Source organism: Raphanus sativus, chromosome 1 (genome assembly GCF_000801105.2).
Source record: "Raphanus sativus cultivar WK10039 chromosome 1, ASM80110v3, whole genome shotgun sequence".
NCBI lineage: Eukaryota > Viridiplantae > Streptophyta > Magnoliopsida > Brassicales > Brassicaceae > Raphanus > Raphanus sativus.
Window position 1 is genome coordinate 8682688 of NC_079511.1, and position 17781 is coordinate 8700468.

A 17781-nucleotide genomic window follows, 5' to 3' on the forward strand; every position below is an offset into this window, starting at 1 on the left:
TACCGATTATTTGCTAAACCAATCAGTTGAAAAATACATGAAATGAATTTGAATCACTATCTTATCTATTAAAAGAAAAGTACAAAAGTTCTACTGTAGAAAGTCATAGTAGACCATTTAGTTAAATATTTAATATGATATATTTGATTATTTACATAAATCTTTGAATATTTACATTAATCAATCAAATATATATTTATTTTTAAAACATTTGATAATAAATAAGATAATAAATTAATTTAACTATACATTTTATTTTTAATTATAACAAAATCTGTTGAGAAAAAATCTAATAAGATCTTATCAAAATAAATATTTTTTATAAATTAATATAATTAATTAACTGATTTTGTGATTAGTAATATAATATTATAAATTAATTTTAATTTTAATAAAAATATAAATTGTATCCTATATTTTATTAATTTTAATAATTATATTCTATAATATATTAAAATAGAAATGATATATGGAATAAATATAAAAATAAACTAAATTGGTAAACTAACCTAAATTTTTTTTAAAGTGCTTTCATTTAAATCAATAAATAAAGATCAATCAACGTTAAAATGGGTTAAAATTCGTAAATCTTGTAATATTAAAAAAATCTTAATTTATATATTTTTAACTCACAACAATATATTATCTAAAAATTATAACTTATTACTTTTATCTATTTTGAAACTCATAATAATATATTATCTAAAATAATTATATGAAAATATAAATTATATAACTAACATTTAATTAATGTGATATTTACAAAATATCCTATCAGAATACTTTCAAATTTTAATATACATTAAAATATTAATAAAAATTAATTTTCACAATAATTTTATTGTTTATTTACAATTATAACTAAATTTGTTTAAAATATAAATATAAAAAGTTACTAAAATCAAAATATTTTTAATAAAATAATGCATTAATTTATTAACAAAAAGATTCAAAAGTCATACAATCTTCCAAACTTAAATTAGTTGTCTAATTTTTCAAAACAAATTTGATTAAATATAAATCGTGAAAATAAATATTCCAAAATCATAAATAATATTCCAAATTTTACAAATAATAAAATAATAGATGCTAAAGTATAATGATTCAAAATACAATATAAGAAACAAATTATATTGTAAAAATTAAAATAGTATAATGTTAAAAAATTTAATTTAATAATAGAAAATTAGAAAACTTAATACCATAACTTCAAAACATCATATATGGATAAAATTTACTAAAATAATATTATAGAAGCTACTATGCATATATTACTAAACTAATATGCTTGAACTATTTAAACAAAATAATGTATATACCTATAAAATCCAGCAACATACTAAAATGATAAATGCTAAAGTATATTTTAGATACAATATGAAAATATAAATTATCCTACACAAATATCATTTCTATAGTATAACTAAATAAAATTTTAAAATGTAATATATGCAAACTACGTAGATTAAAAAATATATTTTCTACGTTATTGTATATTTGATTGTTTTAGTCTATGAATTTATTATACCGAACTCCAAATATATTAGTATATAATAATAATTAATAACAAATTTTGATGTATACAACAAATTATTATATATTAATAATATCAAATAAAAAATTTAAACAATAAAACTATAGAATTATACAATATATAACATTAAAATATAAATTATTTATTTAAAACAATTATGGGAAAATCAAAATTATACATTTACAACAAATAATCAGTAGTGGTAGTCCAGTGGTGTTTAAGAGGATTAAACCCAATATGATGAATCTTGGTTCGAATCCCGTTAGCCGTACGGATATAGACTATTACTTTGAATCATTTGAATACTTAAAAGAAAATTTATCTGTGAATTGTATCTCTATCCGGAAGTTAAGACTGTATCTTTAATAAATCTGAATTTAAACATTTTTTAGTCAAAAAAAGTCCGTACTGACGTGCCATCAAGATCTAATAGGTCCTTTTTTTTTGGTCAACTAAAATTGCATTTAAAAGGATGAAGAAGGTTCTAGCCCGTGGGCCGGCCCATTACACAAAGAGGAGTCCTCAGAATGGATTTAGCCAATGAATCAGCTAGCCCATTCTTGGCCCGGGAAATGAAACAGAAAGATGATTCGACAAACAGAGAAGAGAGAGTTTCGATATCTTTGAGAATACCGTTGATCTCTTTCTCGAAGATCTTGCCGTTGATTGCCCTGATCAGGGTTTGATTGTCGGAGTAGATCTGGAGGAAGGTGATTCCTGAAGCTGCTGCGTCTTGGAGGGCGTTTCTAATCGCAAGGGCCTCAGCCGCAAGAGGAGAGGCGACATTCCAGTGAATTTTAGCTCCCTGCGTAGTCCTGGAGCTTGGTGGTTCAGAGGCGATCCAAGCAAGACCTGCTGTTTGCGTCTTCTTATCCCACGCTGCGTCTGTTTTGATGATCCTTGTTCCGATCGACGGAGGTTGAGAGAGTCCTAAGAGAGGTAAACCAGCGATCGATCCTTGTGTCGTTGTTGAAATCTTCTTTTGGGTCAGTTGAGCTTGATTCCATTCTCTGGCTAGCTTGATCGCTCTAATGGCTGTCTCTTCTACAGTGTAGGTTCGTTGTTCGAAGATGACCACGTTCCGAGCCGTCCATAGAGCCCAGAGGATCCACGGAAGGAGAGGGGTTGTTACCCCTAGCGGTGGGAGGCAGCGGTTGTTCCTGAAAGCTACTAGAGCAGAGGCAACATCTGGAAGAGAAGCAATATCTATATTTAGTGTCAAGTGGGTGTACTCCCACACCTTCACTGCAAACTCGCAACTGAAGAATATGTGAGCCTCCGTTTCTCGTTGTCCACATCTGATACACTTGATCTCTTGAGTAACTCCGCTGCTTTGTAGGTTGGCTCCTAATGGGATTGCTTTTTGGATGGTAGTCCATAGGAAGGTCTTCATCTTGGGAGAGAAAGTTCCACTCCACACGTCTTTTATCCAGTCGAAGCCACTTTGATTGCTAGCTGGCGTTAGGGCTTGTCCTTTGATAGAGTGGTAACCCGACTTTACGCTATAGATTCCATTGCGTGTCGGGTACCAAATGTAGCTATCTTCCGCTCCTAAGGTGCTCGGTTGGAGGTTCATGATCATAGGGCTAGATCAGGGAGGATTTCCTCAATACGCTGCTTGTTCCAGCGAAGTTCCGAAGTGAGCAAGTCAGACACTCTCAGGTCGCTCTCATCTTCAGTGATCGGTCCACACGGTATGGTTCTCTGAATTAATGAGACCCATGAGTCCTTCCATACCTTTGTTGATCGTCCATTACCGATGGCTTTTCCCAGGTTTTGCTTGAGGAGGTCTCTACCAAGTAGGATTCCTCTCCATCCGTGGGAGCACGAAGGAGCTATAGGAGTTTCCAGGAAGCTGTTGTTTCTGCAGTATTTGCCGGTAAGAACTCTTGCCAACAGACACCCTGGATTATTTAGTATTCTCCATGAAATCTTTGCAAGGAGGACTAGGTTGAAGTCTTGGATTTCTCTGAATCCTAGTCCTCCCTCCGCTTTCTGATTTGTTAGTTTGCTCCAAGCCACCCAACTCATTTTACGAATCTGATCGTCTTTGTCCCACCAAAAGCGGGTGAGAACTGATTGTATCCGTTTGCACAGGCTTGCTGGTAGGAGAAAACAAGACATGCTGTATGTTGGTATTGCTTGCAGGATGGACTTTAACATTGTCATTTTACCCGCCTTAGAGAGTCGTCTGGAGGCTAGGCTTGACGCTCTTTGCATGATCCTGTCTATGATAGCTGTGAAGAGGTCTTTCTTCCTGCGCTCAAAATGCTCGGGAAGGCCTAGGTACTTGCCGTTTCCTCCTTCTTTACTAATCCCAAGTATATTCTTTGCTGTTGTTCTTTTATCTTGAGATGTCTTCTTGGAGAAAGTAATCGATGACTTGGCTGTGTTGATTTTATGACCCGATGCCTGTTCATATTCGCTGAGGATTAGGGCTAATGTGGAGCAGCTTTCTGGACTTGATTGGCAGAAGAACATGGTGTCGTCTGCGAAGAGGAGGTGACTGACTCTTGGGCTTCCTCTGGCCACTCTGATACCCTGGAGGGTGCCGTTAGCTTCCGCTTCTTTGCATAAGCTTGTCAAGACCTCACTACAGAGGATGAAAACATAGGGAGAAGATAGACTGGATTTCTCTTATTACTGACGCTCCGACTACGTCCCAGTATGCTTGGAAGAAACTCGCCGAAAAGCCATCCGGGCCAGGCGCCTTGTCGGGGTGGATTTCGAAAAGGGCTGCTCTGATCTCCTCTGCTGAGGGATCCTTTATCAGTCCTGGTTCATCAAAGGGGATACACGTTCTTGAAGGGCTCTCTGCACGATGTGGCTTTTCTCTGAAGGAACTGAGGTAAACAAATCCTGATAGTAGTCGCAAACAACATCTGAGATTAGCTTTTCCTCATATATAGGTTGTCCTTCTTTGTTCTCGATTACTGAGAGATTATTTCTTGCTCTACGCCCCTTAGTAACTGCATGAAAATACCCCGTGTTAGAGTCCCCTAGGGCAAGCCATAGTTGTCGACTTCGTTGTTTCCAAAACTCCTCCTCCTCCTTATATGCTTTCAGCAGCTTTCCATTTAGCTCATAGAGGAGCGGATCGTTTGAGTTAGTTGATGACATAGCAGTATCGAGTTGTTCCTTTAGCGTCTCCACAGTTTTCCTGCTGTTTTCTTGGAACTTCCTGCACCATCTGATAATAGCTCTATGGCACATAGATAGTCTAGTTTCAACGTCTAGGTGGGAGAACTGCCCCCAAATATCAGATATGATCGTTTTGACCTCTGTATTGTCTCTTAGTCTCCTATCAAATCTGAAGATACGGTTTCCTTTTCTTCTTGTAGGATCCAAGACCGAGAGAAGGGGCCTGTGATCAGAGCCTTCGTACCGAAGATAGTGACTTCTACAAGACGGGAATACATCTGCCCAGTTGCTGTTGCCCATTGCTCTGTCGAGCCTACAGTGAACAAGGTGGTTGCCTCGTTTGCCTCTCCAAGATAAAAAATCTCATGTATGCTTGATATCGAAGAGGTCGTTCCTTGAGATGAAGGTTCTGAAAGCTCCAAAGGTACCCTCTGCTCTCTCAACTCCTCCTGATTTCTCACCATTATCAATTATATCGTTGAAGTCTCCTGTGAGGAACCATGGTTCGTCAGCTGCAGAGGCTAGGTTCGTGACCTGATTCCACACTTCCTGTCTTTTTGAGTGCTCAGGTGCTCCGTAGACGAATGTAGCTTGGAACGATTTACCCTTGTGGAGAATCTTTGCGTCTATGTAGTTATCGGAGGCAGAGAGAATAGAGACTGTTAGTTCTTTCTTCCAGCCAAGGTAGAGGCCTCCTTCTCCTGGTGAGTGTGGTGGAACTATGTAGTGGTGGTCTAGTTGCATGCATTCCAGTTCTTTAAGTACCATGCTTTCTTGGTTTTTTGTTTCCATTAGGAACACTAGGTCAGGGTAGTTTACTTTTCGAAACTCCCTTAGTCGCTGGGCTGTTTGGGGGGTTCCCAAGCCCACAACAGTTCCAGCTCACCACGACTAAGGAGCCGGGGGAGGGGACCTGTGAAAATCCTTCCGCTTTTTGTTTGTGGGGGGGATAATCACTGTGTTAGGTTGAACTGAAGAAGAGGATGCCGCGCCTGTGTTAGCTTTTGATGATAGGGAGGGTTGTCGTTTCTTGGTTGATAGGGGTCTAGCTGGCGAGCGGTGTGTTGTAGCCAAGTTTCTTTTACGTGAGCTAGCTCCTTTTAGTGCTCCAGGGCTTGTGACATAGGCATTAAGTTTTGCTGGTCTTACTCTTCTCCTAGTAGACTGACTATCTTGCATGACTCTTGCAGATGTTTGGTTGTTGGTGCTTACTGGTACATCCAAAGGAGGCTGGTTCTTTGAAGTGTTCTCTGCTTCCAGAGGAGGCAGGATAGGGGATTTCGTAGCAGCTTGGATTCTTCTTGATGTCTCCTCCATGAGACCTTATGGATCTCCCTGTAGAACTCTCTGTCGTCGGGCCACGTTCTCAATTGGGTCGGCGCAACTTAGGTATTGGGCAGTAACATTTTCCAACTCTTGCATAATGTTTTCTTGCGTTTGATCTGTTTGAGTTGTCTTCTCAGTTACAGGTGGAATAGTGAGAGCTGAGCCCGCTGCTGCTGCAATAATACCTGATGCCGTCTTGGCTAGTAATTCTTGCGTGTCTCCCTGCTGGACCCTCTGCCTTCTTGCTGCAGCTTCCGTAGGATCAGGACAGCTCAGATACAAGTTTGTCGCTTCTTGAATCTCTGCTAGGACCTCCTCTGTGGAGAGCACCTGAGAACTTAGTAGCCCACTAGCCTGTAGATCCTGTTGCTTGGAGGAGATTGGAGGTGAAGTTACTTCGTTTTGCTGAGCAGTAGGGCGCTTCACTCTCCAGAAGGTTTCTTCTTTTTCTGGGAAGAGGGATCTTCTCCTTAGGGTCCCTTCTACATTCTTTGTCCTCTGAAGCAGAAAAGGGGGGGATGGGTACGTCACTCTCTCAGTGACTTGAGATGGTTGATTCTTCACCTGATTAGCATTGTGAAGCGGTGGAGGGGGGGGGGCACGAGTGTGTCTTGTGCTAACTCTGTCTCCAAAAGCTATACCGTGTCTGTCCACTCTGTTTTGAAAGTTCGTGGGAGCCTGATTTCTGGTTTCCTTGCTTGAGACTCGCGTATGCTCCCTGGTTTGTTCAGCTTGAGTTCTCACTGTTTGTGTTCTTTGGCTCGGAGAGTGCTGCTTGTAGTCAGGTCTGTAGTTTACCTCCTGTGTTGCTTTCTCCTTTTTCTCTGGACAGTTGTAGCTCAAGTGGGTGAGGCGAGAACAGTAAGAGCAGTGGTTCTCGAGCCGTTCATACTCCAAGGTCAGTTTGCACTCCTCTCCTGACTCAAACTCCAGTATTGTTTCTTTTGTGAGAGGTTGTAGTCCGTTAACCAATACTCTGGTTCTTGCAGCTGTCTTTGTAAGCTCTTGGCCTGCGTAGACTCCGAGTTCTTTACCCACATTGTAGACCATAGTTCGTGCCAGAAGTGAAGGGGGAGTCCTTTAATGCTGATCCAGAAGGGAATCATAGAGGGGAAGGAGTCGGAGATGACCGGTTCCCAGCGTTGAAGGATGACCATCCAGTAGTTGTAGTGGTATGGCCTGTTGTCGAGTACCAGTTGGAGATCCTCCTCATACTCAAAACGGAACTAGAAACAGTCATGGCCCAAGTCAGAGCCTGTAACTGTACCCCGAGTGTTCCACTTTCGAGACAGAGCTGGAATGAGCGACCTAATGCGCTGCTCTTGAGGGTTTGTAACCCTACCGATGAGCGTAAGGGGGTTCTCTTGGATAAGGGAGGCGTTGTCTAGAGGTGGGGCTCTTATTCGCTTGGTGTTCCTTTGGTTTGTTTCTTGCATAATACCCTTCTCCTTTTCTTCCTTAGTGAAACGTCTCTCCATTGCAGGTAGGGGCGGAAGTTGAAGATGAAACTGAGTTGAGAGTGTTGAAAAAACTGTAGATTCGAGCCGGAGATCTGGATTGCAAGCTTCAAAGTTCGTAGAATTGAATTTGAAATTTGAAGATGAACTTGTGGAGGACGCTACTTCTGGTAACAAAATAGGGTTTCCAAAGGGGTGTTGAAAGCAGACCAGTGGATACTTTCCAGTCTTAGCAAAGAAGTGTGTTGTCACTTTCCGGGCAGCGTCCAGCGTGTAGTCCTAAAGCTCCTTCCTCGTTACTCGTGCCTGGGAGAGAAATCTCGACCAGCTCCTCCTGCAGTTTTTAGAACGTTTATTCAGAAAGAAAAACTCTGATCTAATCTATCTTATTAAAGGTGAAGTACAAATTCGGTGCGTTTGGATACTTGGATAAGATTAATAAAAAAAATTGGTGTGTTTGGTTATAGCTATAAAAAATGGAGTGTTTGGAAACTTGAATAGTAGTATCTATTAATTGTGTTTCCATATTTCACTTAGTTTAACAATTTAATTAATTATATTACCTTAATAATAAATTACATCATTAATTATATTACCATAATAATAATAGTTCATATTTTTATTTATTAGTTAATCAATATTAACTTTGTGCCAATTATAAAATCAAAAATGCTAAATAATTAGGTTTTACATATGATTAAACATTTGGTTTATTTTATTTTACTAAAATATTTTTATTTTAGTTACAATCGGTGGAAAATTACGTACCCAAAAACATAGTTCAAAAATATGTTTTGTGAATAAAATAATAACTTAAATCAAAATACTTAAAATGTCCTACATTTATTGTCACTTAATTTTCCACTCCATATAATTATTTTACTTGATAAAAAAAACTCTTTCTATTTCACTTAATTTAGCAAAACACATAAAACAGTTTTTTATTAATTTATATAATCATTTAGACATGAACATTATCTGTCTATTTAGGTACATGTTGTTCTTTTCGGATATCCTTTTTTTTTTGGTAACCAAGTCCCGCTTGAATATTATAAACTTATGTGTGGATTTTGAGTTGGATCATTCTAGATCTGGATGAATTCGGTTATGATGTATAGGAACCTAAAAATATTTAAATAACCAATGTATCTAAAACGGGTTCAGATATTTGTAACAAAAATAACCATATAACCTGATTCGGTCCAGATCTTTTGAGTATCGTTAGTTACCAGATCTTTTGAATATCGATGTATAAAAATATATTTCACGGGCCAATTTAACAAAATATTAATTGGTTCAGTTGAAATAAATATATTTTAAAAAATTATATGAACTGAAAAAATCACTATAAGAGTACTTACATTTGGATTCAAATCATTTTTTTAATAACAAACTACACAAATATGTTGATTTGTATACAAATTTAAATTACAATGTAAATATTTAATTGAACACAATTAATACAGAAATATGTGGCATTGTTTAAACAAAATATCAAAGTAAACAGTTGCGTTCTAAAATCATTTATTTTAACAACAAGCCAAATAAATATGTTGATTTGAGAAGAAATAGAATAAAGCCAGATAAATACATAGTTTACCAGAGACACTCTATATGTCAAATTTATTATAAAGAAATTTTTACTAAGATAAATACATTCAATAATTACAAACAAATAATATATTTCATAAAAGTAAAAAATAATATCCGCGCTTCGATATGTTGATTGGAGAGGGAATAAAACAAAGTTAGAGAAACACATAGTTTACCAGAGACACTATGTGTGTCAAATTTATTATAAAGAAAATTTTACTAAAATAAATATGTTCAATAATTACAAACAAATAATATATTTCATAAAAGTAAAAAATAATACCCGCGCTTTCGAAGCGCGGGTCAAAATCTAGTAGGTCCTTAAAACGAGAGACAATAGTGATTGTCCTTGCGATGTTTTGATGTATTTAACTTTTCCTGGGGAAAGAATTTGCACTGCATGTGAATAATTTATCTTTTAGATTTAGAGTTTATTTAGATGAACGGCTAAAAGAAAAATCCAGTTGTTTTCTACTTTCAAACTCACTGACTAATAGTTTGACCAAAATTACTTTACTTCATGTTGAGCTTATTAAACAGTTCCCCATATGCTTGTTTCACACCCACCAAACTCTAAATCACCATAATTATGCCGCCGCAACTATTCTAATTTATAGCTGTATGTATCCTTTCATCAGACACATAAAGTATAAAACTATAAGATACAATTGTCATTGTCTATAAAAATAAGTAGCACCACGCAATAGTAATAGAAGATGATGTACCCTACAGTACTGAATTAAATGATAAACTAGATTTATTATCTAGTTAAAACTACTCATATTCTTTTTTTTTTTTTTTTTTAACTACTCATATTCCTTTTACAAAAAAAAAAAAAACTACTCGTGTTCTCCTCACATAAACACAGACGTAAGACACTTACTGTTAAATATATTATGGTGATCACAAGAGAGCGCAGCAATAGTCTGAAACTACTTTTTAAGTTCGAGCATTAATTTAGAGTTTAGATAAAAATGTAAAGTACGCAAAATAATTCCAAACACTAATTAAAGTTAAGCTGTAGAGAGGATTATGTGTACCAGACTGTACTTTTTACTGTGTGGAGAAAGTGAAGACAAAACAAAGAAGTTGAGAACGGTCAGACGAACCAGGTGAAATGGGCTAATAGTCTTTCCTTCACATGGCCTTTGTCGGAATGCAATATTTTAAAATTTGCAAACTTATTACCTTTTTCATATTTTGAAAAACTTCAAATATGTGCAAAATTATGGTTATATTATATGTATAATCAATGATTTAATATATGCATTCTTTATACTATTAAGTTCATATCCATTGTAATTTTATAGGCTTCAATTGGTAAAATAATTATATTAAAATCAAAAGTCCACAAAACAATCTGATTCAAAATGTTCATCTTATATCTTCTTATTTACATTTACAATCTTTGAACTCGGATTCGAACCCGGGATGACTCGGTGGAACGACTCACCCACCTTTTAACCGCCATCTCCTTTTCTACCCACATCCTCGTCTGTCTTGACTCAGTGAGTAACTCGCCACCAGATTAAAACCCCAGGCCCCAATAATTAAATATTTAAATAAAAAAAGTTAAAACATTAATTAGCACCACCCGACTCGGTGGCAAGCCGGCCGGCTCAATGACGATTTATTCGAAAATTCGTCTTCTTCCTTCGCATGGCGATCAAACTCGTTCCGAGTCAAACCAAACCGGTTCAGAAATCGTACGGAACAACACTCCTCACCAAACGGCTTTCTCGGCGACGCCGTAATGAAGCAACGGATGAGATTCGATCAACAGATCTAGCTTGCTCTTGACTCCTCCGTGGCATTTCTGGATATCTTCAGGACAAGTAAACCGGTTCGACCGGGAAGAATCAGACCGAGAAATGAACCGGATGGCTTCCTCGAAAACCGAGTCTTCGCAAGGGATAACCAACGGTCCCTGGTTCACGAAACCGTACTCCTCCTCAGCTTGGACAAGGAGGTTGCTCAGGATCGGATGGTTCAGGTACGACGCGCGCACCACGAATCTCCTGCGCTCGCTACCCACGCAAACTGCCACGTGTCCAGACGGAACATCGGACGGCACACAACGGCTGACTGAAGAAGATAACCGAGCTTTGTTGCGCCATCGCCTTAGCATTTGCCTGAGCCTCACAATGTGGCGGATCTTGCTGCATTTCCCAAGACTTCCAGCCATTTGTTATCTTTTATTAGGGAGCTGATATGTTTATTTTTTCACGAGAAAGTGAGAGAAAAAGTCAGGTGGGAGGGATTTGAGCGTTTGGGAGAGACGATGTTTAAATAGTGAAGGGAATACAACTGCCATTGAATATTCGATATAATTACGAGATTGCCTTCTGTCTTTTCGGGTTAGTGATAGCTTTTTGATTATGGTTTTATATTTATTTATTTGTTAATTATTATGGTTCGTATTAATAGTCTTTGTTTGGATAATTGTGTTAGTGAATCGATTATGGAAGGAATTAACTTGACCCTCAGATTATACTACACGCAGGATAAGATTCGTATTTCGATGTAACGATCACTTTATTGACTATACGTGCACATTTTGGAATTCTAAAACACTTAAACTGATAAGACGTTTTAATTTGTTGGCAGAAAACAAAAGGCATTAAATTTGTTGACAAACAAAAATATATTTAAATTTGAATAAGCTTTCAAACAAAACAAATTCAAGTTCTTACCTTTTAAGTTATAAGTTAAAGTTTGAGAATATAAAAAACCCACCACATGGGTAGCAGGAATTATTAAGATTACTAATTTATCATTAACAAAGCATAACACCAAATTGTATAAGCTTGTCTCTCGCCACTAGCAGTTAAATGTTTACCAGAAAATGTTTTCTCCCGAACAACTTTTTTTTTTTGACAAATTTTTCCCGAACAACTTAATTTTATTTTTCAGAATATATATATAACACAACGTACCAAATCACTTATTTTTGTAGTTTTGGAAATGTGTCCATGCCACCATGTGCGGCGATGCCCCATCTCGATTTTTTTCTATCTTACTTTTGAAAAATATTCTCAGAACAACAAGCAGCCAAAACAAATATGCAAAAAATAATCATTATGTCCTAAATTTTATAATGCGAATCATAAATCAATGAACTTCAAATGCAATTGTTACTCTCGGTCTAATATGATGTGCCTGTTTCTCCAAATTCGGTCTAGTTAATATTTATATTATTAACATCTGGTATTCGCTACCAAAAAAACACATTTGTATATATGAATATACACGGTGGTTCATATGTAATAGACTTGTGGTAAATATTTGCAACAAATAATAGTGCTAACTATTTGGAACTATGATGGTAAATAGGTAGAAATAAACATAAACAAAATATTTAAACAAACAGAAGTGGGTCAATGAAGTGCATGATATGGAGGGTAGCTAGGGTGCATTCCCCTCATGCGGTAGCGGTACGTACGTAACCCCACTTGTTGGATTTAAGGATCTTCTAGTCTCTTTACAATTTTCCTTCTTATAACCAAATCTTATTTGCCTATGCATATTTCATTATTATTGCTTACAATAATTGCATGATCATCCATCCCAGTGCTATGCATCGGCATTTTAATGTCTCTTTCTGGCCTCTTTTACTCTATTGCATAACAGCTTACACTCTATTTTGATTAAATATGTCGAACTAATCCCACGGTGTTGGTATACGCATATACTGCATGAAGAGTATGCACCTTACATTCAACCCAAATACAATCCAAATAAACTCGATTTGAATCCTAAAGGTTATATGTACGTTCATGGCAAATATTTCAGGCAGGCCATTCGCTCACTGAGATCAGGATACTGGTTCTTTTTAATTTTACAATAGGGTGATTAAAACCTTTTTTTTTTGCTAAATAGGGTAATTAAAACTTAAACAAACATCTATACAAACCATTGATTCCGTTTTTTCCGGTTCCAAGTTCTAATTTTTCAAAAGCATTAACCAGTACGTACGGACCCACGAAACGTCTCCGTCATTCTGCTATTTCATTTTGTTCTAATTAAACTATCTATTCGATTCCCTGAAAACAATTATCGCCTTAAGTATTCTAATTTGTTTCCATTATGAGCCGGTGGTTAGCTATAATAAGCAGAGGGGATGAACCTGATTTAAAGTTTTGTCTTCCTCTATTTTTCAACCCAAGGAACAAGTACTCATAGTTTTCACGGACCATACGGCATTGATTAATATCAATCAGACAATCAGAAATAAAATTAAGTTAGCTATCTTGCCCTGTTAAAACTGAAATAAACCGATAAATTGTCGTGGAAGTTTTATTGGTCAGTGGCTTGACTAATACTAATTCATTAATGTACTGCTGTGTGCAGTCCTCTTACTGTGTGTGCAGGCTTACTGTTGTCTGCAGTCTTCTTACTGCTGTGTGCAGTCTTACTGTATTCATTCTAGCTTTTGGTTTTGTGTATTGGTATTTTTCCTTTTGGTGGCAGTTGAAGGAGAAGTCATTGCTATAGTTAGCTGGATGAATATGATTATGGCGGGTACAGGTTATCCGTTTGTCTCCTGCTTGGAGCAGCCCCTGTTTCCAATATGTCCTCTTGTATGGAGTGATTTGGATTTACAAGTGTCGTTGGTATTGCAAGGATCTTCCTCCCATCGAGTGCTCTCCTCTGCGTCTGGTGCAGTACGTGTGGTCCTATGGATTACACTAGATGCTATCTTTCAAGAAGCTTATGAAACCGTTGTAATGCGATTTCTTATGGTATCTTTCTATGATTTGTGTCGCCATCCTATCTTTTATTTTACCAGCTTTTTGGTTTGTTTGGCTCGACTTAGCTTTGTTGTATCCTCCTTTGATGGAGTTTGAACCTCTATAATTTAAATATAAGTATGGTTTGATAAAAAAAAATACTAATTCATTAATGTTTTTACATTTTATGTGAATTAACGGAAAAATGCTTACAAAAAAAATTGTAACATGTCACAAGAACTACTTTCAAACGTTAGTCGAGTTAGCAGTTTACGGCTGAGTACTTAACTAAACCTTAATGTTTATTTAATTTTGGATTAACAGTGTGAATAAAAGGGAAATCATTAGTCCATCTCCAATGGAACTCCAATACACCATTTTAGTGTAGATTTTACACCAAAATTATCTCTAACCCAACTCTAAAATCACACCATTTTGATGTAACACTATAATTTTACACCATATTTGGTGTGACACTATTCATCACACCAAAACACTATTCACTCTAATAAAACACTATTCACTTATTTTATTAATAAACACATACAATTAAATAAATGAAAAACAAAAGATAAATACATATAATATTATAAAATAACTTTTAGTGTGAAATTTGGTGTTGTGGTTGGAGAAAATTTTATTTTTGGTGCTAAAACTACACTAAATAATGTGATTTTGACACTAAAACAGTGTTATCGGTTGGAGATGCTCTTAATTACTACTCCCTCTGTTTCATAATAAGTGTCACTCTGAGCTCATTTTCTTGTTACACAAAGAGTGTCACTTTACAATTCCAATGTAAATTATATTAACTTTCAGCTGAAAATTAATTACAAACTGTATTGATTTTATAAATAATTTTATTTATCTAAAATACTATTGATCAAAGATGTATAATTAATTACAACTTACATATATTTCAACAACTTTTTTAATCTGTGTGAAAAATGTCACAACGACATTTTTAAGAAACGGAGGGAGTACTAACTAAGTGGAGGTGTATGATTGGTTATAGCTGGCACATGCCATATGTTTAGCAAAAGGTATTAAGGGGCGTACTAATCACTACGACATTAATCAGGATTATGCTTTGTATTTAGGCAAATATCTTTTCGGCGTTGTCTGACAACTTCTAAGGTTTAGCCACGTCTTTATCTCCTTTCCTAATTATTTGTTTAAAAGTTAAGAAACTGAACTTTTATCTAGTAGCATGTGTAACACTAGATTTGATTACATCACGGAGGTAGACTGGAACAAAACATGCCAAAGGTAATAAAAACGAAGCAGACAACTTGTAAGAAAATGAGAAAAGCAGAGGACACAGCCTTCCATCGCTGTTATATCATTAGTGTTCGTACATAAATTAGTTTTACGTAATTTAATTGCTGATTGAAGGAATTTTCTAATATACGTATTTATAACCAGAAATTATGGACTTCTGTCCCACAATTCCCATTAATATTTAGTAAGAAAAAAGAGGGAATCAGTCATTTAAAATATTATAATTATTATATTATGTAATTATCGTAACATTTCCAATAGCAGACATTTACAATATACTCGTAAGTCGAAGATGATGAAAAATAAGTCAAGAGTATGAAATATTGATTGGTGAACAAAACTTTTTACTAGCAAATTTAGTAAAATAGACCGACCTTTGAGATTTAAGAAAGTAAATTGAATCCTCCGAGTTGAAGGAAATATAGTTACCTATTTAACATTTCGACCAAAAAAAATATAAATATATATATATATATATATATATATATATATATATATATATATATATATTTAATTAGCTACTTAACGATCATATAAATTGTTACATCCTTTAGCATGTTTGATATAGGATAACCTATTTACGATATTATAATGTCTGAGTAGAATGTTCTTTTTCTTGTAGTTAATGAATTGTGTACTAGAAAAAATTATGGGTCAGAATGGAAAATAGAAAAATGTTCGAAAAAAATGGAGAGAAAATAGGCCGAAAGATATAAACCTAAGCTACAATAAAGAAAACGAAATAATTGAATGCAAAGGGATAACAGCCTTGCACTGGAATTATATAAACAAAAATTTATAGAATTGATTATAAGAGTGAAGGAATACAGCAGGCACAATGACGTATGTGATTTCATGATTAAACAAAATTTAGTAAAATAGAGTTAGCTAAAACAATAAAAAGAAAAGAAAAATTGAGAATCCAGTTGTGTGCAAGAAATAAACAACAACTTATTCAAAGATAGCATAATTTGTTTCGGCATCCAAATAGTTAGATATTTACCTAATTTTTTTTTTGTCAACTTACCTAAAATAATTTAGTTACTTAAACTTATCTATGCAAAAGAAAACAAGTAACCAATGGTAATTGCGAGTGGATGTAAAATAATAGTACTTGGATGTCTTTTTTAATTAAACAAATAACAATTAAATATAAGACCATCTGTAATGTATTTCTCTATTTTTATTTCTAAAATAGAATAATTTCAAATAGAGATATATTTTTTTACAATGTATTTTTTATTTCTGTCTCAAAAATAAATATTTTTGAAAGATTTTATTTTTATTTTACAACAAATACTTTTTATTTATGAAAGTTGAAAATTAACCTTTTTAGTTTTTCTTTTACAAAATTTTCATAAAATTAATACCTTTTTAAAATAAAGTTTCATTAAGAAAATATTAGATAGATAAAATGTGTGCTTATATATTTATAAAAACTGTATTTTCTTATAAAAATATTTGTTGTAGTTATAGTTATAAAATTGAAAGTTCAGACACTGTTTTGAATATAAAAATATGATTTTATAATAAAAATTGCTACTTTCCTCTATATAAATAGAAGAAAAAATAACAATAAATGAATATAATAATTCGTGGGAACACTTTTCTTTTATTGTAACATATATCTTTGTTGATATATGATATTCAGTGGCCCGGTTATTTACAAAGAGGGTATATATCTCTATCGTATGGTCCCACGCTAAGATAACCGTAGAGCAACATATTCGAATACGCGATCCTTGGAATTATCGTAGGATCCATCCAACCACTAACATTTTTTCCTCTGTTAGTAACATGTAGAAGTGACTATAACAATGGATTTGAAATACTATTGAGTATAATTAATAACTAGATTAGGACCCGCCCTAAAGGGCGGAAATTGATTTGTCAAATTTTAATTAATAATATATGGTATATATAATATGTGTATATAATATTATATATATTTTGTGTAACATTATATATATATACATATTAGACATATATATAATATTTTATTAAATATATAAAATTTAATAGTGTTATAATTTGTGTTGTATTTGTTATTAGTTTGTATTTAATCTTCTTTTATTTTTAGTATAATAATTTGCCTTGTCACACCTTTTACCTTTTAACTTATACACATAGTTATGCATTTTTCAGAAAAAACTTATACACATACTCTCGTAAAATGTAATATATAAAAAACATATTTAAAAAATCTACTAACCATATGCCACCATTATTTGGTTATTTGAACAAAAAAAAATCATGTCTTTGTATAACTGTGTATGTTGTGATATGATGTATGTGAAGAGTAAATATATGGAAGTAAAGTTAGTGATACGAACATGAGCCTATGTTGGTCTATGCCACAATTATTTGGTTTTTGGAAGATCAATGAGCATAAGCATACACGGTCTTTGTATGCTTACGTTGTAAATGAGTCGGATATTTTTTCTCTTATGTCTGGAATGATATAGAACTCGTTGATTTAAGAGTGGTTCAGTTTTATATGATCTAATTAGGGCTGGGCAAAAAATCTGAACCCGAAAAACCGAACCGAAGCCGATCCAAAAAAGTAGCACCGAACCCGAACCAAAATTGATTAAATATCCGAACGGATTCAAAATTTCGGTATTTAAAGAACCGAAACCGAACCCGATCCGAACCGAAATATTTTGGGTACCCGAATGTATCTGAAATAAATTTATATACTTGAATATATACATTATTT

At 34.6% G+C, this 17781-nt stretch overlaps 3 protein-coding genes across 3 annotated transcripts; all 3 read right to left on the reverse strand.

Annotated features, from left to right (window-relative positions):
- Nucleotides 1–2018: 2018 nt before the first annotated feature.
- On the reverse strand, nucleotides 2019–3110 carry LOC108844565 (uncharacterized). The gene has a single exon (XM_056989438.1). The coding sequence runs from the start codon at nucleotides 3108–3110 to the stop codon at nucleotides 2019–2021; it is 1092 nt and encodes a 363-aa protein (XP_056845418.1).
- A 2-nt stretch (nucleotides 3111–3112) lies between these two features.
- On the reverse strand, nucleotides 3113–4975 carry LOC108844573 (uncharacterized). Its single transcript, XM_018617856.2, has 3 exons — nucleotides 4492–4975; nucleotides 4183–4393; nucleotides 3113–4127 (listed from the first exon to the last, which is right to left on the reverse strand). The coding sequence occupies exons 1-3, from the start codon at nucleotides 4973–4975 to the stop codon at nucleotides 3113–3115; spliced, it is 1710 nt and encodes a 569-aa protein (XP_018473358.1).
- A 5437-nt stretch (nucleotides 4976–10412) lies between these two features.
- LOC108851445 (auxin-induced protein 6B) lies at nucleotides 10413–11322 on the reverse strand. The gene has a single exon (XM_018624880.2). The coding sequence runs from the start codon at nucleotides 11234–11236 to the stop codon at nucleotides 10775–10777; it is 462 nt and encodes a 153-aa protein (XP_018480382.1). The 5' UTR covers nucleotides 11237–11322; the 3' UTR covers nucleotides 10413–10774.
- Nucleotides 11323–17781: the final 6459 nt, after the last annotated feature.

What these genes read in the sequence shown, in the direction of transcription:
- LOC108844573 (XM_018617856.2), bottom strand. Translation starts at nt 4,975, where the DNA reads ATGGGCAACAGCAACTGGGCAGATGTATTCCCGTCTTGTAGAAGTCAC. An exon ending in TCATGCAGTTACTAAGGGGC is followed by an intron (nt 4,394 to 4,491) that starts GTAGAGCAAGAA and finishes GACTACTATCAG; the next exon opens with GATTTGTTTACCTCAGTTCC. An exon ending in TACTGGGACGTAGTCGGAGC is followed by an intron (nt 4,128 to 4,182) that starts GTCAGTAATAAG and finishes CATCCTCTGTAG; the next exon opens with TGAGGTCTTGACAAGCTTAT.
- LOC108851445 (XM_018624880.2), bottom strand. Translation starts at nt 11,236, where the DNA reads ATGGCTGGAAGTCTTGGGAAATGCAGCAAGATCCGCCACATTGTGAGG.
- LOC108844565 (XM_056989438.1), bottom strand. Translation starts at nt 3,110, where the DNA reads ATGAACCTCCAACCGAGCACCTTAGGAGCGGAAGATAGCTACATTTGG.